We start from the raw sequence: 22,055 nt of genomic DNA, 5'->3' as shown, positions 1-22,055 counted from the left end.
GTTAATAATCGCAGATAGATATACATTTCCTCCGCATGGTATAACTGCAATAATCTAATCTATTTATCTTATGTAACAAACACTAGCTTTCCGTGACAGTATCGGGAGAGGAAAGGAGTATAACAACACGCTACGATATTAATATTATTAACGAAATGGATTCACGCGAAATATAATCTTATAATGCGATTTCCTCTCTCCTCCTCCCTTCCAGCATAATGTGTATCGTCCCTTTCGTGCATGTACAAAAAAATACACATCTCGTCTCGTTCATTCCGTTACAAATGTACATGCGAGAATAATAATAATAATAATAATAATAATAATAATAATAATAATAATAATAATAATTAACCTAACCAGAATAATCATTGCGCGATAATAATAGTAATAATAATTGGAATAATAATACTTAGCATTATTATTACTATCATTATCATTATGTATATGTGTACATAAGTCTGTTTGTGTATGTATGTATATATGATTGAAATGTGCATTTCATCCGGATATATACGTACGTAATGTTCTTTCTCTCTCTCTCTCTCTCTCTCTCTCTCTCTCTCTCTCTCTCTCTCTCTATGTACAAAGTAAACAATGAATATTACACCGCTCGTTAATTTTTTGGATCCCCATTCTCGCAACGCGTCCGAGTAATATCACGGAGATATATCGCAGAAATCCCAACAGATTTTATAATCGACGTAAAAAGTTTTTTCTCTTCGCCACCCTGTTCGTCGCGGGGCGTGACGCGTGTAAAACCTTTCGAAACTATCGCATCGCGCGAACAGCACACGCGTACTCCCCATGCGAGATACGAGTCGTGGAGAACAATATCGATACATATATAACACACACATATATATATATATATATATATATATATATATATATATATATATATATATATATGTGTTTCTCCTCTCCTTCCTATCAACTTTAGAATTAGCAGCATAATCCTTTATCTATCTCTTATAATTACGGCGTCTCTCGATAGTAAAGATAGTAAGTAATGATAATAACAGTAGCAGTACACACAACTACCGTATCAACGAACATTAACGTAGCACAATTGTGGCGGTAATAAAAGTAAAAATAAGACATGATAGGTATCGCTTATATATAAATACGGTTTAAGAACCTAATTCTATCGTTCGCGTATGTCTACGCGTATGTATACGTTTATATATATATATATATATATATATATATATATATATATATATATACACACATAAGTGTGTATGTATAAAGATTCATCGCCAACGTACAAATTTTCAGTCGATTTCGCGGCACGGCACCGCGCCGAAATTTCTCTCTACTATTATACCCTTCTTGCCGCAAACAAAACGATCCTCCCGTGTTTATTCACACTTATTCCACATTTATGCGCGCGTGCACGCGCTGGCACGTCTTTCTGTCATATCACATGCACACTCTTCTTATTACAGTGTAAAGAGTCTCACATATACAATATAATGTATATATATATATATATATATATATATATATATATATATATATATATAGTTCTCATCAAATTTTTTGCAGTCTCGCGTTTTACGTCGCGCGTTTCCTCGATACGTGCCCGTTGGGAAAAATGACAATGTTAGCACATTCGTGTGACAACAGATTCGCGCCACTCCCACGCGTTTACGAGGCAGATAGAAAAAAAGTTTATAGACGTTCGATAGATCGAAAGAATGCCAGGGGAGAGGAAGAGGGCAGAGAAACGTACGGCCCTTATTTTCCCGATAAAAGCGAGACACGTGGCACATAACTATATATATACTTCTATAGTCATAAAACTGAAGATTCGCGTGGAGAATTTTCGTGCTACTTGCGTGCTACTCCCGACACGCTCATTTTGGTACACGATAATAACGCAGGACGAGATAGCCCAGGGTTCGGAAAACGATCAGAAACGCCAGGAGTACCGCCGTGTTCGCCCAAAGTGGTAGACTGGAGCCTCTGACCCCGCCTTGACTCTCCAGAATCGCGTCAACGGGTATCGTCGTGCCGTTTCTGCATTCAGCGAATTTACTCGGCTGCGAGCATCTGTCAGAAGATTAAACGCTACAATTAATATAGCGTTGCTTGACGCGGATTTTACATTTCACTATTATTTACGTCTTTGGTATATTATGTATAGAATGACACGACCCGTTATAATGGAATAATTTAGCTTTATCCTTCACGAGAAAAAAGAACGTAAAATTGTTTTTATAAATTGTAAATAATGTATTATTAAATCATTATGTTATATATAATCTCAAATTCATATATTTCACTCAATTACAAATTATATTTTATTGATTTTTTCATAAGAAAAGAATCTTTTTAGTAATTTTGGTTCTCTTTTTGTTCAATGAAATTTCGTTCGTTCGTAAAATTTTGATACTCGAAAAATCTCGGGTGGCAAACAAAAAATATAGCCTTACGTGATAGGTGCACCGTAGTCAAACTCTAGAATCTGCATGTTCTGATAGGCGTAGTGCACCATGCTGACGTATCTGGCCCATGCTAACCACGGTGGGACCGACGTCGCTAAATAACCACCCAGGAGTTGCGTCGCCAGCGTGTAAAGCGCGGACGCGGTGATGCTCACCTGCAGATCCAGGCAGCAAGCGCCCACAAAAAATCCAACGCTCTACAAAGCAGACAGAATTCAGATTGAACAACTGGATGCAATAAGTCGATTTACAACAAATTTCAAACAGGCGAATTTAATCCTTGTTAGCCAGATTGATTTCTCTTAGAAATAATTAATATTTAGATACTATTTGCGTAATTTTTAATGCAAGATTTGAATTTCAGTGGTTTTTGAAAGTTCTGTTTATATTTAATACTTTTTAATAAAATAAATATGGTAATAATCAAACAGGCGCGGTTATATAGTTATATGATCGTATTAGATTACGAATCTCTTTAAATGAAAATATCAAATATTGCACTATAAAGAGCAAATATCGTGTATATGATTTATGATTATGTTTATAAGTTATGATTATGTTTATGGATTTTAAATTAAAGCAATTTTTGCGTTTATATTGATTTTTTATTTGTAAGTAATGTTATAAATACTACAATAAGCAGATATTTTCTCTATAGGTTTACATATTTATTTTTAAAAGTAAAAAGTAAAAGTAAAAGTAAAAACAGAATTGTTGTCATATATGCAACGTGCATTTAATGATTTGATTTAAAACGGCAAAATTTTAATTTTTTTATTAAATCATACTAATATTCAGCCTAATTATATTAAACTGTTAAAATAATAGTTTATAAATTAAGATTCACAAATATATAAAAAATCTAAAACTTTGTATAATTCCATGATAATTATACAAAAGAATTGGCATACATCGAATTTTTTCATTTTTACCTCCAATGTGACAATATCAATATTCGCGCATCAATTCGGATGATACTCTGATATTGGATTGAACAGAAATTTGCAAACGTATATCGATTCTCCCCTATCTCTTCAATAACATCCACGGTTCATTTTCAGAAAGTAATACGATTTCATCATCGGTTTGATAGAACATCATGTCAATTTTTCCGATTATCATTCATGAAAAAATAATATAAACAAAATTTTAAAGAATTTAAATTTTTTAATATTTAATTCTAAACTCTCTGAAAAAAATTAATAATAAAAGCAAAAAATTTTTTTATGAAATATTAGAGATATTTTTAAATATTTCTTAGATAATGATCTTACGATTAGATACAAAGACCAGATTAGTTACTTGAGGATTAAGCATCGATTGCACAGTGAAACGGACAGATACGTACCTGCGCGACTATGGTGTTGAGCAGCAAATACCCGAGCAACGCGACGAAGACCGCCAGATTGTGGAAGCCCAACATCGGGTAACTAATTATATGGTAGACTGCGGGCAGCGTTATCGTCAACGGCAGCTCGCCGACCATCTTCGCTAGGTAATAGGCCGAGAGCCGATAGGATCCTGACAGGCGCTCCTTGTTGATCACCTCGCGCTCCGGGGGAACTGGAAAATCGTCATCGTGCCATGCGCGTTATTTTCAGAATTATCCCCGTGCTGGGGAATGGAAGCCGCTTATGGCAGGCCGGAGGTGATGCTAAAATCGGTTTTACAGCTCGTCAGGAGCTGTTCGCGCCGCGCGCTCTTAAGCGTTTCGTTTCCCGCGGGATGAGAGACTATAAAGCGATTGCAATCCGTGTGTTACGTGTTCTTTCTCTGAGCATTCGTAAATTACGCGACTTGGTGCGTGACAGATGATAATAAATAAATGCGCGCGTGTTTCTTTTAATGTTTCATCTTTTTATTTTATATATTGAAGGTTTTTTCTTCACTGAGTACAAGTGGTGCCATTTCATGTCTCGGAAGGGAAATCTTACGTCGTTGTAAAAAATATACATATATCATCAAAGTATATTTAAAGATATATACAATAATTTTTTGTAATGAATTATTATTTCTAATTTTTATTGTATATGTGAAAGATATTTGGCATAATAATATTTTAATAATCAAATATTATAATCGATTATCGATAAAATATAATAGACATGCAAGGAAAAGAAATATAATTATTAAATATCACATTTTTCAATAATTAATATTAAACTAAATAATGAATTTTACACAAAGACTATAGCTCCACATTTTATATAACATTTCTATACCAATTTTTTTTTTTAATTAATTTACAGTATTTTCATTTCTATCAATTTGTAATGTACTGTGTCTATTAAAAGTCTAGAGTCTAGAGTATAATTTGTCGAGAAAAAAGATGATATATAAAATTGGAAATTAAAAGATGCATTATCACTAAGAGAAACTAACAGCAGGGGATAATCATACATCATTCCTCTAATTAAACAAGATATCTAATATAGATTTTAAAATTACGTTAACGAAGCGTATAATTATTATTACTGCTATTAATTCTTTCTCTTTCTCTCAACACTCGTTAATAACTCCTGGTGTATCGATCAAATCGGCTCAGCACGCCTGCACGGAATTTGTCACGTTCTGGCTACATGCTAGCTATTAGAGGCGCAAGTTTAAGGACCTCCATTATCGAGTATGTAGCAGGTCATAGTATGTCCCACATGCATTCTTGATTGAACGTTCTTTGATCCTTTGAAAATCTTTGCGATAAAAAGTGAACCCATGAACCTCACTGAATAATGGCTAATTGAACACGTTACGTTGTGGTCCAATTAGCCTATCAGCTTTATCTACTTCTGCTTGCGTGATGCTTCTACGAGCTTTTACATAAAACCAGCAAAGCTGGACGCTTATTTGCGTTTTCGCAAATATTATTAGTGTATCGTAAACTGTCGATGGTTAGGTTTTAGATTTTAACTTATTTATTTTATCGAGAATCATATGATAAAATAAATAAGTTAAAATCTAAAAATATCAGAGCAGATGATTATTTGTTGTGCAGCTTTTTAATTTTCAAAAGATATTTTGACAGTCAAATCTCGAATTAACTGCTTTTTGAAGTAAAATTTAATCAAAGAATTTTGAGAAAAAAATATGAACTTTTTTATTAGAGAAAATATGCTTTTATCGCGTTTCGAGCTTAATTCGCAAATAAATGTTTTAATACTATTGATATAAAAAATATACATAATTACAATTTTCATTAAAGAGCCTTAAAATGTATTCTGTTGGTTTGCCAAATTTAATAGAGTGTAATTGCGTTTTATTTAAATACTACGTTGATGCAGATATTATTGTCGAGATAATCAGTCCAGCTTCTCGCCACAGTGGACATTTTATTCTTTTTGAACCGGAATTTAAATTACGCAAATGAGAATTAAATTAAATTCAACTCACAACTAGAGAGTGCTCCAAAATGTGCAAAAAGCATCCAGTACGTGGTACTGAAGAACATCCACCCTTGAATATCGTGAAGGGCTGCTTCAGTTCTAGGGAGTCCCAGCCATAAAAGCCCGGCTAGTAATCCTAGAGCTACCGTCTGCAACCAATTCAAACGCGACAACATCCGTGGTCGTGCTTCTTGAAAATTCCTTTCCGATAATACCTGAAAAAAAAAAAAGAATATAATATTCCATTTGCGTAAGTAGACATAGATTGTTGCGGAGCGATTCTATAATTTACTTACGATTTGTATAGCAATTTTTTACTTCATTAATTTTAAATTTGAATTAGTATTTTTAATTAAAGATTATATATATATCGTTTATAATAACTGCATGGTAATTATATATCATCAATACGTATTTATAATATCACAATTATAAAACTTTATAAACTGCTATATGTAATGTGTAAAGTAAAAGTTGTTGATAAAAGTTTAAAATTATATTTAAACAATAAGTTACGTAACGTTGTGTAATACAAAATTGAAACTTTATAACATAAAGATTTTTTAGTTTCAAAAGTTAGGAATATATGCTATTAGCATTTTTTTCTTAATGCTTGATTAATTGAATTTCTTCCGCAATTTTCTGGACAATACACGATATTCGATGCACCGATGTTAATGTGCATGCTTCAGGTTAATAAATAAATTTTGAAACACGTTTCGATTATATCAGTTCGTGAAAAAATAGGACGCAAAGTTTCGCAATGTTAATTTTCGAAGACCTTATCGAAGAATAATTGTGAGTGTTATATACAGGGTGTTTCGGCCATCACAAAAGACTACTTTTCCGGTCAGCATTATTCATATTAAACAATCCACTGATTAACGAACAAAGAGAATGAAATTTATATTTCCTAGTTAGATAAATATCGCTGACAGAGTATATGGAACCTTGAACGCGCTCTCGAGGTTCCGGAACGCTCCTGTAGGCCACGAAGAACGAACGGTTCCGTCGATAGGTAAAAGTGATGCAAGTGACGGCGTCGCGCGTATTCGATTACGAACGGACATACCGGTCGCGGGGTAATTGTCCAGATATGGCGAATCGTACAAACGCGACCTAATTCTCCTCTCTACTTGGTCTTCTTTCTCGTGATATTATGCACACGTTTTTTCCCCCTTTTTCCCATCTCCTTCCCGACGATTCTCGGCAATGCCACGATCCACCTACGACGCGATCGAGAATAAGTAATCCGATATTAGTCTAGTATTCATTAATCGACGCCCGCGATGAATAATGCACAATATACTGATTCGATTCTCTTTCACAGTGAATAATAATATTTTACTTGGCTCGATGAGCACTTTTATCTGTTGCAAAAGATACGCTTTAGAAAATATAAATCTCAAGATAGTCTTGAGTTAATTAATATAATTATAATTTCATTAATACCAAATATAATTTTCTTTGCTTCTTTTTTTTCCTTTTTTTTTTTGTAGACGAAATGACTTTTTGACTACTTATATTAGCATTAATATTTTTTTTATATTGACATCGTGTATCGTGCATACAATTATGTACTTAATGCCTCTCACCCTCTTCTCCCAACTCAGAATAGTATGTTAACTGCTCGAGCAGGATAGAGGTCGTTTAAGCGCGTAAAATGGCATTGTATCCAGTAATTGCTGAAAACATTCTCAAAGCGTACTCACTTTGAACTGCGACCAAAAACTGGTGGGCCATTGCCAGGAATAGTCGTCATCAGCAGAACTCGCGCTGCTGCTGGCGTGGCTTTGTGTATCCAACCATAGTGTACGGCCTTCGTCTTCCTTCACTGTAAAGCATCGAAGAAATGTTTAAAATAGCTTTGTGAGAATTGCATCGTTGAATCAATAAATGTACGAGTAGGCAGAGATGAAAGGAGAAAAAATTTCTGTGACGATTATCTCACGATATTTTTCTAAAGTGTACATTTATTGTAGCTTATTTTATTGCAGTATATTAAATATTTAAGTAACTCGTTTGATTTGTGCTCGTAAACTCATTATAGTAAAGTATTTAAATATTTTGCATAAATATTATTATAATATATTATCGCGTTTTTATCATTTTCTTAGATTTTATATGATCTCTCTCATTATATCACGTCTGAAAGCAGATAACAAAAGATAATTATTTGAACAATCTAAAAAAAATCGACAAAAGGGGTCAAATAAATGTCATTTATATTATAAAGTATAACGAAATAAAATCGAAAAATTAAAGAGAATTTATATATACAATATCCTAGATATTCTATTTATTTTCGGCAGCTTTGATGTTTTTGACGCATTAATATGATTAAAAAAATATTTAACTCTTAATTTAGTTTATTACAATTATTTTACGCGTTATTTTCGTTTAAAAATTGACCTCGATTTTGCTGCAGCAACAATATTTTTTTTATGCAACCTCAATTATTATATTATTAGTATATATATCGTCGAAAGAAAATTCGAAATCGAATTATCTTAAATTATTTTTGATCTATTAATATCAATATATCATATCAATATATCTATTTATTGCATCTGAATGCAAAAAGAATGGAGAAATAAAAAATTCTCAAGGAGTTGTATGTTACAGAGCTGCGAATTAAAGATTCTAAACATAGCCTTCATTAATTTTTATCAGATTGTTTGTCTTGGCAATTTATAAAACGGCCCCTTTCAGCGTTCGCGAGATATTCGATCTTTGCAAGTACGCGTTTTTAAGTGGGTATATTGGAACCGCAACGATATCCGCCTGCGGTCGGGGGAAGGTCTAGGTGTGCATATATATATATATATATATATATATATATATATATATATATATGTATACGTATATCGTGGGGCGGTTGCATACTATATAATACCGTTGTGGCTGATGTGGTGCTCGTGATAATGGATGAGATGGTCGCAGAGCGGATGTTGGCTGGGATTATACTCCGGACGAAGTTCCGGTGGGCAGTCAGGTCCCTGTCTTGCAGCTCTCGCCGCGGCAACGATGCGCTCTCGAACTTCCTCCGGTCCCTTTATTTGTTCCACTAAAACAAGTGTTTCGTACAACGCTGTGAGATCTAGGTAATCTCACGAATTTTCGCGGGAACAGCCATCTGTTCCGCTCCCTGTAGTATTGTACGTATTCCGTTAGTAATACTAAAATAAAATAATTATTTCAAAAAATCATCAATGTATAATTGTAATCTTTCCCGTGTATATTCATTCTTATTTATATATATAAGCATTCCCGGAAATCATTTGTTTAAAAAATTAAATGTGGTTTATATTTTTGAGACATTGCAAACACACATACACATATTTCATATTATTCCTATATCTTAAACAAATTTGTCGTAAAATTAAAAGATATTACATTTAACTTGCGTTCCATTTATATAAATATTAATATATGAATATTAATATAATATAAAATATGAGAAAAATAAATTTTAAATATTAATATAAATATTGAATGTATAAAATCTTATGATTTTCAGAAATATTATTATCCTACATAGAGATCTTATTTTCTATATTCCTTCTAGATATACAGTATTTCTTATGATATGCATATAGAATAAAATTAAATTTAAAGATATAATTTAAATTATAAGCTTAAAATATCGAGAGCAAAGTGAAGAGGCAAGGCAATCTATTTACTAAATATATATCATTCATGAGTAAAATTCCACAAAATCAGATGTTAGCGAAATGCACTTACGAATAAAGTCTGCGGGGTTGTAATGCGGCAGCAACGTAAGCCCTATCGTAGAGAAGAATCTGCCGATATTCGCCGTCGAACCGTAGTATGCTACCTGACCGCGGCTCAGTAAAAGAAGCTTACTGAAACTGTGGAACATCCTGGAACTAGGTTGGTGTACCGTCACCACGATGCTCTTACCCTCCTGCTCGGCATACTTCTTTAACCGCGAGATCAATGCCTGGGCCGAGTGTGAGTCGAGTCCGCTCGTGGGTTCCTAAAGTGCAATGAGAGATTCTATAAATTAGCGAATATAATATTACAATATTATTTTTAATCATTTTTCTTTTTGGATAAACTCTCGTGAAAAATGCGTATATCTACGCAGTATTAAAAATCTTAAAAGATTTCCATGGATATACTGTTTTGTTTCAAATATTGAATTCCTTTTTCTTTTAGGTCTCTAAAATCATATATTTTCGTCCTACGGATTTTCAGTTCTCTCCATATTCACGTTTTTACATATTTTTCGTTCGATAATTTACATTCTTATCGTGAGTAGAATCTTGAATTTGGAAATCATTGATTGAATATATTTTTTTCGATATATAAATCATGAAATTTATAGATCTATATATAATTCCATAAGTATATATTTCATTCTAAGAATTTTCTATCTTAGAGTTTCTTTGCGTGGGATTGTAGATCAATAAATTATCGGAAGAGATTGAAAAATTTTTACAGATGTTAGATTTTTCGTTGAAGTTATTATATATTAAGGTATGCGATTTCTCCACTGCTTTTATATAAATTATCAATGTTCGATAAAAAATTAATGTTCATAAAAAAATATGTGTAAGATAAATTTATAATAAATATTTTAAAATAATGATATATACATATTATACGCATTATTCATTAATCTTTCAAAATTAATTATATTTATTACTAAATTAATTATGAATAAAATAAAATGCAGCTTACAAAGAAAATATATGTAAAAAACTTACATCAAGTAGCATTAATGAGGGATTTGTGAGTAATTCGCAGGCTATACTCGTCCTCTTCTTTTCACCACCAGAAAGTCCCCGCTTCGTGTAATCTCCAATAACTATACAAGAGACATATCACATTGAGCTATATTGTATATATATATTAGCAAAATTACGCTTTTCGCGTAACTAATGTTAAATTATAAGCTCAAAAATTATAACTCATTCTTGCATTCATCAAAAAATTGCATTTAAAAATTAAAATTGTATTGAAAAATAAAAGAATATAAAAAATAGTTTATAACATCTGTCAAACGTGTATATAGCCATTAATCGCGTTAGATATTAATTAATTTATTTATTAGTTAATAAATATTTCCGTGTGAGATCAATGTGTCGTTTCCTAATTTGTATATGCTATTACGTCATAATACATAACCGTAAAACTAAATAATAATTGAAAAATAATATTCGACTGTATAAACAATAGATATCTGTCACGAAAAATATGGAAAATGTAGATGATTAGAAGATAGGCAGAATATAAATATAAATATAAAATAAAATATAAATATAAAATATTAATAGGCATAGATGAGGCAGAAAAAATTTAAATTTAAAAAACGATAAAAAAATTTAGAGGATATGACATGTATCGAATAATAAAGCGCCAAAGTCGTATATTACGAACCTACGTTTGCGGATAACAGAATTACGAGCATCGATAAAAAATCCATAATAAAGATAATGTTTCCCATCGAATCGACAGCGTTGGCGTTCAATATTTCGGTGTCAATATTCGAATTCGCCAACACCAGCTGGAACTAATGAGACGCGAACGCGTGATCTCTGACGCGTAGTAAATTATTAACTTCATCGTCGCCGATGCGGTTGCTCACGCCTTCGGGTTTCAGGAAGAGAAATGTACGTATAATTGTGCGTGTGTATATATATGTGTGCGTGCGCGGGGAATAATATTTTACGTCACGCGGCCGAGGCGTTCGCTCTCGGCATTTGAGAAGCTCGAGGGTTAACGATCGAGGAAACCGTTTATCAACGACCAACAATGAGCCCGGCACTTCGTACACAGAGATACGCGTCCGAGATACTTTCCCTCGTTTGTATTCCGGAAAATGTCATCCCGCTTCCGCTACATTCAGCTTCGACGTAGCTGACAATGAGTCAAGCGATACAGAATAGCAACAAATCCGTGTCTACATCATACGAGTAAGACCTCTCGCGATTAACTCGCACAGTCGATTTTTATTTCAACATAAATAACGAGGTGATAACAAGTTCAATAATTAAAATAATATAGAAAAAATATTTATAAAATAAAGTTTAAAGCATCCCGAATAAAAGACGTAATTTTATTCTTCTCAACTTTAACAAAATTAAACTGATCTTTCTTTAGCGATTAAAGATTTAGTTTACGGAAGCATAGATACTTAAAAGAAAAAACGTCAAATCAAATTTTTTCGATAACGAAAAATCTCGACATTATTTTGAAAATTTCATAACATATAAAGCGTGTAGCATGGATGTAATAGGCTTATATATCGTACTTTGCCCGTCTTTCATGTGTTATTTAACACATACATTGTTATTACTAGTAACAATTTGATATTCGCAATCGCAAAAAATGTTAATCAAAATGCTAAACTAAGACGAGCAATTATGATGAAAATAAATGACGATCGCAACAACGGAGATTAACATAATTGATTTCTGATGCAATCTGCGTTATGATATCAGAGAAATGAAGAATTGTTGATATTTATAGTAGTCTTTCTAGAATTTATCAGAAATATCATGAAACATGATTAGAGATTATATTAATTAAGCTAGTTTAGTTTCCAAATAGATAAAGACCTAGTCTCGATGAGATTAGAAGATAGTCTATTAGTCTGGGACTTTAATTATAGATGCGTCTATGTACACATTTAATTTATCTAAAAGGTTGAATGAAAAACACTCATATTATATAAAAGCTTATGACTCATTGCTTCTCATCTATGCATTCTCTCTTAACAAACATAAACTCGCGCAAAATTGGGTTAAATTGATTTTGATCGTACGCAGAACGAGACGCGAGGCAAATTCGGTCGAGCGAACCATTAGATCTTGGAATAACGATGCTTCTAACATCGAAAGGCGAAAAGATCGCGATTCAAACTCGTTGTTTACACCACGCGTACATACGCGTCTTTTACGAGTTCACCGGGTATCAAGCAAATTATACGATCGATGGAATCTTCGGATCGCGAATCCGAATCGCGCCCGCCGTCTCGTGGTCTAAAAACACCCGCCGTGCATCGACATCGATCTTGTCGGCTTTACGGTGCACGCGCGCGCGCGCCGTCGCCGTCGCGTACTCACTGGTGTCTTGGCAGGCCGCGAGGTCGAGGACCTCGATGATATGGTCCACGCACTGCATCTTCTGCGAGTATGAGAGCGTGTCCGGAAGCCTCAGCCTCGCCTGGTACTGCAAAATTGCGATGCATGAGGCACAGGCGATTATGCACGCGAGCTTGTGCACGCCGCTTATATAGTCTCGAGTGCGATCGCGTGCGCGCGGCTTCAAAACCGCACGCGCTTTACGCGCTCTGACGGGCCGCGTGCGCGCCCGTTAAACGTCAACGTAAACAAAACTGCACTGCAGAGCTGTAGATGCATTTCCGTTTCGTAATATATCCAGGCTACTTTGTACTATTATTACTCGGCTCTAACGCGCTACATGGGGGAAGGGGAGAGGGAAGGCGACGATTCCTTATAATCTGATCGTTAAATCGATTACGAGGACGCATCATTTACGAAACTGTTGTTTTTGTTTATTTCGAAAACGCATCTCTAGTGATTCGTCAATCTCGAGACGCTTACGTTAGGTAATAACTAGATATCGCAAGAATTGTGATAGGATTATACCTTAAGATTGTCTTGAGTAAGATAGATCTGCGCATATCGATTTTATCGATTTATTTTTCGTCAATGAAATCAGAAGCGACTATCAACAATGAAACATTGTGATGTCAACCTATCGAAATAATCTCTTACAATTAGTCTATTTCTAGGCTACTGGCTATTATGTGGCTATTTTAGCTATAAATATTATTATTTTTTGACAATTTCATAAAAAGTAATTTAAATTATATATTTTGTGAAGTTAATAAAGCGATTTTGAAAAAAACAATTATCAAAAAAAAAAATCCTTAAAAATAGACTTTTTTTAGCCGCTACACTGGTTTTCCCCCCTTAAACCGGTGACATCGAGGGAGAAAACTTATTTAAAACATTCAAATTAACTAAATTAAGTTAATATTGTACAAGTTTACTATATATAACTAACTTTTAAATATAAATTATCACATTAATTATAAAAAATATAATTAAAGTTGTACAAAAAAATTGAAAATTTGAGAAAAAAGCGCTAACGTTACTTCTAAATTCGTTCAAAAATGTGTCATCGGAATTTGGTGCGATGATGTTATGGATCAACGGCATGTACGGATATAGAGACCGGGCGACGACGACATGCCGTTTCTCAACGTTTATTCTCCTCGTGCCGTTACACAAGCGGGCCCGTTATGCGGAGAGAGAAAGTGCGCGCGGTCGATGATATTATACTCGCGCTGGGAACACCAGTTATGTCTAAATAAAGATAACGACAATACACCCGGCTATAGAACTGGACCGCGAGAAACTTCTTCCGGTCCCTTCTAACAATTTACCCCACTATTTTTAGAGAACTCTTGAACGATCAACTTTTAGAGATACAGATAAAATGCGCAATCTTAGTTTTTTTTACTCAATTTCAAATAATCTCTTTTAACTTATTTTAAGAATAAATATTTAAAATTTATATATCCCATATATGTGACATTAAATTAAACATTAAATAAAATATCATAAATTATGAAAGAAATATGATGGCCGATGAAGTATTTGAAGAGAGAAAGAATCTCGTAGGAACGGGATAGTCTGATTCACGATTATTGCGGGTTAAAGGTTAAAAATTATACAGCCTGATCGTGCAATCAAGACTTCTAAGGTCCGTTCGCCTAGTTCGCCGTTAAGTACGTGGAACGTGTTCCCCACGTAGACAACGAAACTAGCGCGCGGAAAGAGAGAGGAAGTGATCGGGAAAGAAGTCGGAAGAGGAGAGAGAGAGAGCGGCTACGGGAGAGAGAAAGTGTCATCCCGTTGAAAGAAGCGGACTGCGGTCACCTCGTCGAACCGTGCCGTTCTACACGCGTGCGGTATACATGCGTGCATACGTACGTGCGTGCGTGCATGTAGAGGCGGCGCCAAATGTTTTTGAAACCGTAAGACGCACGTCGCGAGCTCGGCGGTTCACTGACCGAGTTATGACGTCATCGCAAGATACGGTCCTTGCTCTCCCCGACACCGCTGGTCCGTGCCCCCTTCCCCTGGTTCCCCGCTAACGGTCACAACTAGACGAACGACGACACGACACGACGCGAGACTTCGTTGCGAGATCGAGTCTCTTGTCGTTTCGCGTGTGACACGCGCGTGCCGCGTAGGTAGATAGGTATAGATAGGTGGGTACACGAATACGCGAGTAGGCGCCGCACGTGACACGCTCCTCTCTCTTTCTCTTTATGCCTATCATATGTTTTTTATCATATATTATAATTTGGATGAGCCGAGGGATAAGTTTTGTCTCTGATTCTAATAATCGATCGCGCGATGAATCCAAATTGGATTGATTAAACTGTCACTTACCACGTGGCGCAATGATGATAAAAAAATAAATCTCGCGTCCGTGTTAAACGTTATGTCATCCATTCATGTTTCTTGTAAGTATATTTGGTTGCATATATTATTAAAGAAAAAATTAAAAAATAAAGATTATTGTATAATTATAAAAAAAGAAGAGGGGGGAGCTTAGCTATAGATGAGCTTAAAAATTAAAAATTAAAATATTTTAAATTTTATATAGAATAATATGTTCTTAGAGAAATACCTTGCATCTGTATAGGAATAAAACAAATACATCTATACATTCATCTTTTATTTTTTATAATATTAATTATCGTTTCAAATTTACTTGTGTAACTTAAAATTCTATAATCGTGATTATCTATTCTATTATATATAATCTCTAATTATATCGTTGTTAATTATGTATTGAAAAATAATCAATCTTCTCCATATATGAACTTTTTGTTTCTCATAAGTCTCATCACTATATATTTTTAATTAATACGCGTTTAAAAATACAAAAAAAAAAAAACTTCAAATACCACAAAGTTTAAAATAAAAGATATTAAAGATATATTTTTTTCTTCAAGCAGAAAAAGTCATATCCCCATCTTGTTACGCGACTTCTTTCTTCTCGATGTATTCGTTCGCGCGTGTATGCATGCATGTACGTATGTACACGCGCGCGTATACCGACACATTTATTCAATTAGTGACTAAACGACAAAGCACATATTTGTCTGCGTCCATTTTCCACGAGACCTTTTAAATCCCCCAAGTGCAACGGCGATAGAGTGCGTTGGCTTCTAGCCCGCATTTGCATTCTCCGCGATCTTTGCGTGCAGGGTATCCTCCTAATTCCCGCCTACCGTGAGCGCGTGGGCCGTGATGAATATCGAGTGAAAGGCGCGCGGCTGTCTTGGCACACGCCTGGTGCCTGTATTTTCGAGGAAAACGAGGAAACGCTATGATCGTTATGCGTTTTGTCTCTTATTTCGAGTACAGAAATGCATCCACAGCGATTGTCTCGTCTCAATGGTGCAGTTTTGCGTGTTTTACTTTTCAATTTTTTTTTTTATATATACGAGTATAAGAATTTTTATATCGTATATCTGTTCTAAATTTTTGAATATATACAAATAAATTATTTCTTAAATTAAAGATCTTGAAAATTCTTAAATTTATAATACATTATTAAATCTATAAGAAATATAATATAAAATATAAAGAAGCAAAACTAGTTTGTGATCCTTAGAGTTTGATACAACCCTGTATTGGGTGTATTCGGTATTCGCTTACTATCGTAATATTAATTTTTTTATCATATTTACCTCGAGTGTCTGTCGTAAGGTGAGATCGGGAAAAAAAACATCCTGCTGTTGTACGTAACAGATTCTTCTGCGCCATCGCTTGGTGAGCCTCTCGCGATTCAGCCAAATCTCACCGCCGTCCAAGCCAACACGGCCGGACAAACAGTTCAACAGTGTTGTTTTACCACAGCCTGCGTAACAAATATGCCAGACAAAAATTTAGCGCCTTTGCATAAGCATCGTTATGTTTCAACGAATATCTTTCACACATCGTGTCATGTTAAACATCATTTATACATGAGTTACAAGAAATTATTATGTAAAATCGTATATAACTTAGATAAAACATTCTTTATTAATGTGTTTGAATGAGTTAAAAACTCTACAAAATACATATTTTATATCCTTGTTGGTGAAAGATTGATTTTTTGTTCATTTGTCAAGTAATATTTTTAAATTTCTAGCATCTCTATATTTTTAGTTCTCCAAATTTTCATGCTTGAAATCTTGTATTCTCAGACACTAACATAATCTTATCAGTTTTATCCTTCGTATCAAAAATACGACGTTAACAATGTCGAAATTTAATGAAATACGTATTTTTTTTTTTTTTTTATAAGAATTGGTGAATTTCTAATGAACGGCACGATGTGACGCACGATGCGTCGAAAACGATCGCCAACAGACTTTCTCATCGTGCAACGATAAATATTCCAGCCGGACGAAAATCACCGGTTGGTATATATTTCACTGCTGGGCGCATAAAAGCGGTTAAAGATAGAAACGCAGATTTAATTCCACGCGATGTGTCCACGCAACACCGCGCGATTAAGACTCGCGAAAAACAACGTGAAATATGGAAAAATATTCGGGAACTCGTAATTAATGATACATCTTCAAAGATGAGGCAAGATAAAAAAATTGTTGCAGGAATATAATAATATATAAATTAGAAAATACATATTGCACATAATTGCATAATTAACGTTCTAATATATATGAAATACATATATACATATACATTACACGAAGATTTAGTTTTGGATGTATATGTTGACTCGTATATTTTTAGAGAATTTAACTTCTATTGTTATTAATTAATTTTAATACGTCGGCTTTTATATTCAAACAAATATAACATACAATTTATTACGTATTCGTCAAATATGTATTTATATTTAAAAAAATATATATATCTAAAAACACACGCCATATATTCTAAATATTACATACAAAATTAAAAAATATAATCCTAAAATAAGAAAAAATTATATCATTATTAAATATGATTTTGGTAAGACGGTTGGTGTTATGCATGAGATTTAATGTGTGAAATTAATTAATACAAGAGAGATGGTTACATACCTGAAGGGCCCATAACGGCCAATAATTCGCCTGGCTTGACGACTCCCGAAACATCTCGAAGGAGCACTCGCTTCTCCTTGACCACCTGCAATCCTCGGAAGATTAACTGCACCGGACGAGAATCCAGCGGGCACACCAACTGCAACGCTGAGCTTTCCACTCTGCAAACATTAAAATGTCGCATTTTCAGAAAAGAGAGCTTCTCTGTTAATCTTTTTTACTCGACCTACATTTCTGAATATAAAAATCTTTACGCAAAAGGAATAAAATAATTTATATATAAATATTTAAAAAAAATTTCTTTTCTAAATAATCGTATCTTTAATATGAAACAATTTGAACTTAATATTCTTCAAATATCATCTTTTCATATAATTTTTTACGTGACGGCAATAAAATTTCTAAACTCATACGCTATTCGCTTTCGTCTCTTGCTTTTCGCGTGGTTGCAGCAAACCATTAACACAGACTGCAAGCGAAACTACGGAGTTATCGCCGGCGCTAAATGTGTTAATTATATTCTCCAGATCTATATAGCTCTACCATACGACGTTCGTAAAAAAAAAAGTGTGTTGCACGTCGCGACGTTTTTATCGGAGATATGGCGCTAACGAGATTAACCCTAATTTAACGTTCCGCGAAGCATTCGCAAATATCCCATAAAAGTTCACTTCAGCGCATTTGGGTAGACGAATTTCGGTCGTCAATATAGTCTACTCAGCCGTGGGATCCGTGTGGAATCGTTAAAGCAAAGTGACGTGGGTTCTAGGCAGGCGTTCACTTGAGTCACACGAGCACGAATCCCGCGAAGAATAAGCTTCATAATAACAATGACGTCTCATGGGAGTTATTCCGCGACGCCAATTAAGCCTGGCGTGCATTACGCCGAGAAATGGCATTTTGCAGTAGCAAAGAGACTCGTATGACGCTGCTGGAGAATCTTTCTCTTTTATTTCACCTGTCCTTTTTTTTTATTCCCCAAGAATCATGATTCGTCTAAAATTCTATTCGCCTTATCTTCTTACGGTGACATTAATTACATGTTCATATTTGGCGATTATATCCTTGATCTATAAATTATTGATGATATGATATGTATTATTTTTATAAGATTCTGTGTTTTTTCTTAAACACAATATTAGAAAAAACTATAACTTTTGATAATATTTATTAGAATTGGCGTTTGAAAATTGCAACGAAGTTACAAATAGAAAAATTCTATAAAAAATAAAGATATTTCTCGACTGACATATATACTCCTGTCGAGATTGTTAGAAAATCAAAAAGAAAATTGTTTTCTTTCTAATTTTCTAACAATCTTAAAATATACAGAAAATAGTAACCAAATTTTATAAATAGAATCTATCCCATTTAACAATCGATTTGTGCAATTTATCAAAAAATTTGGAAACAAAAATAATTTACGAAAAGATAGCACAATATAAAAGTTATTACGTATACACATACACACACACACACATACACAGACACAATGATATTCCTCTTATATTTTTATAAAATATCGATGTATACAAAATATCAGCGCTTTTACGAAATTGCGTCATCCTTCCATTTGTTCCTCATGACTAAAATGTTATTTATATAGTATCCATGACTTTTTATTATTCCTCTTACGGAGATAATGGTAACGAACTCGTAACGATAGAACACTTGCGTAAAGCATGCACTCGCTCGGTCGTGGCGATACAAGAATCATGCGTGACAAACGTTCATCGCAAAAAATCGACGGCGTGGCGGGACGTCACATACACACATCCATGTGTGACCGCATGATGACGGCGCGCTAGCGAAATCGGGAAGAAACTAAGCCAAGAACGCGCACAAATCGCGATGCACGCGAAAAAAAAAGGTCGAGGGTCGTTGGACAACGGACTCAGATAATGAATTCCCGACATGGTGGTGTCACGTCATCTCAGGTTCGTTGAACTTGCCGTTCGTTGCACGACGGTATCCAGAGGGAGGAAAGAGCAGCAGAAAGGGGAACGAGAAAAAAAAGAACGAGAGATAGAGAAAACGAGACGTTTGCTGTTTCTTCCGAGACGAAAGATTCCCGAAGCTAAGTACTCGGTCACGAAAATGCTACTGTAATACGTGGATTGGAAAAATAAAAATTTAATATCATTAAGATTTTAAACCTTTTTTCAATAAGTTATTCTTGATAAAAAAAAGTCTCCATATGCAAGAGCCATTATGAAAAGATTTCATTTATCACTTACAAGATATAAGATGAAAGGAGTTTTATTATGACAGTATTATGAAGTGTTTGAAAGAATAACTCTTCTCTTGAAGTATCTTTATTTTTTTGGATTATATTACGCCCTCTTACTTTTTTATATTTAATTTTCAACTTTAACTAAAAAACAATAATACGCGAGAAAGTATCTCATTGTAAGAATATTTAGATACAATTTAAAAACATTCGTCGGACTTTTAATTATAGAAACTATGTACAACTCGGAGCTATTTTCCACGATACTCTAATATATAAACTAGTGAGTTAGTGATATGAATAGTTTATATATTTTTTTATAAAGCTAATAATATATGCATTTCTCGTAGATATTATTTAATATTCATACTTATATCGCTCGTTTTATGTAGAAAAATTTTACAATAGTAATAACAGCATCCAAACGATCGCCGCCTCTTGTCATTTTTCAGACGTCTCAGCCTGCGACAGTATGACGGCGTTTAATATTTAGTATAGAAAGACAGACACGAAGGGAAGTGATGAAAGTGCGGGAGAAGTGAAAAAGAGAATAAAAAAGAAAGAAAGCACGAGGTTCTCGACGGGATTAGGAATGAAGGGAAGAAAAAGAAGAATTTTTCGTTCGTTTGAATGATATTTATCGCCCTCGCTCTATTCTCTGTCGGAGACATCCCGTCAACCCCGACGTAATAACGCGCTAGTTTATTCGGTGTCACACATATTTTCGCGATGCTGCGAGAGAGAAGAAGATGTAGTTATCCCGCCGGGATCGGGATGAGAGAATGAAATCGATGAATCTCTTCGTTTCAAGTCAGCCCCGTTGGGGATATAATCTCACAACGCAAACGCGCATTCGCTATTATAGCTAAATTGAAGAAGCTGCCGCGATGCGTGAACGTTCAATCACGCGCGAATGATTGCGCGAATTAATTTCGCCACTTGGGGTCTGCGAAGTTTAATTCTGGATTTTGTCGCGGACGGCCGACACGCGCGCACCGCCAGACGGGGCGCGCGCGCTTCTTTTTAACCGCCGCGATCTCATTTCCAGGCACTCTTATATCTCGCTCGAGTGTCAAGTCGCGGGGATCGCGCGGGGTTAAGTCTCGTTGAAGGAAGTTACGAACGCATGCCAAATTAATCCTACGCGAGTTCGTCGACCCGGCTTTTTTCGCGCTATGGCGCGCGCCTTTTCCGCTTTCGCGTGCGCGAAAACGTGTCACATGTTTATTACGAAAACGCGCATCCGCGATATCGTCCTCCCTCCCGGATTCAACAGATTCCCGGAACTTCCAATGCACTTGCATAAAACTTTGTGTGAATGTATGTGTGTGCTTACAGTTACATATCTTTCCTTAAAAATACACTTGATTCGAATTTAATGTTCTCGAATATAATTTATATGTGAATGTAGTGCAAATAATTTATTTTAGTCTCTAAAAAAATACAATTTCTTTTTTTTTTAGAAAATTTTCGCTTTTTTTAAAATATCTAAATAATTATAAAACATTTTTTTATAATATCATTAAAGTCTTTTGTTTCCGCGATACTTTTTTTTATATTTCTCATTTTTTTTTCTTCGGATGATGTTTCATCAATAATATTTTAAGTTCTTTAAATATTAGTCAAGAACAAGTTCGAATGTATCCTTGTAAGCCTCATCCCATAATATTTAATTTATTACTTTCTTGGTTCTTTATTTCAATGTCAAGTTGAGGTCTCCCGGGTTAAGTCTCGTCGAAGGAAGTTGAATTTACCGAATTAATCCTGCTAGAGTTCATTGAACTGATGTGAAGATACTCGCGTAATTAATAACTGAATCTGCGCGTTCTTATGCATGATTTAAAAAGTAGTCTCGTATACTATAAAAACTATAAAATCGA

The 22,055-nt window shown here is 34.4% G+C and overlaps 1 protein-coding gene across 1 annotated transcript in view; it reads right to left on the bottom strand.

The window, feature by feature from the left end:
* Nucleotides 1-1,544: 1,544 nt before the first annotated feature.
* LOC126857252 (uncharacterized) overlaps nt 1,545-22,055 on the bottom strand; it is a 112,125-nt gene continuing 91,614 nt past the window's right edge. Inside the window, exons 3-13 of the mRNA XM_050606487.1 lie at nt 17,946-18,106; nt 16,602-16,771; nt 12,928-13,033; nt 10,567-10,667; nt 9,578-9,833; nt 8,730-8,900; nt 7,546-7,667; nt 5,841-6,048; nt 3,802-4,016; nt 2,442-2,650; nt 1,545-2,058 (exon numbers count right to left, since the gene is read on the bottom strand). Coding sequence (XP_050462444.1) covers nt 1,863-2,058; nt 2,442-2,650; nt 3,802-4,016; nt 5,841-6,048; nt 7,546-7,667; nt 8,730-8,900; nt 9,578-9,833; nt 10,567-10,667; nt 12,928-13,033; nt 16,602-16,771; nt 17,946-18,106 — 1,915 coding nt within the window. The 3' untranslated portion in view covers nt 1,545-1,862. The remainder of the gene's footprint in view (nt 2,059-2,441; nt 2,651-3,801; nt 4,017-5,840; nt 6,049-7,545; nt 7,668-8,729; nt 8,901-9,577; nt 9,834-10,566; nt 10,668-12,927; nt 13,034-16,601; nt 16,772-17,945; nt 18,107-22,055) is intronic.

The sequence above is a fragment of the Cataglyphis hispanica genome, chromosome 2 (assembly GCF_021464435.1).
Source record: "Cataglyphis hispanica isolate Lineage 1 chromosome 2, ULB_Chis1_1.0, whole genome shotgun sequence".
Lineage (NCBI taxonomy): Eukaryota > Metazoa > Arthropoda > Insecta > Hymenoptera > Formicidae > Cataglyphis > Cataglyphis hispanica.
This window is presented reverse-complemented; position numbering and strand designations above follow the sequence as displayed.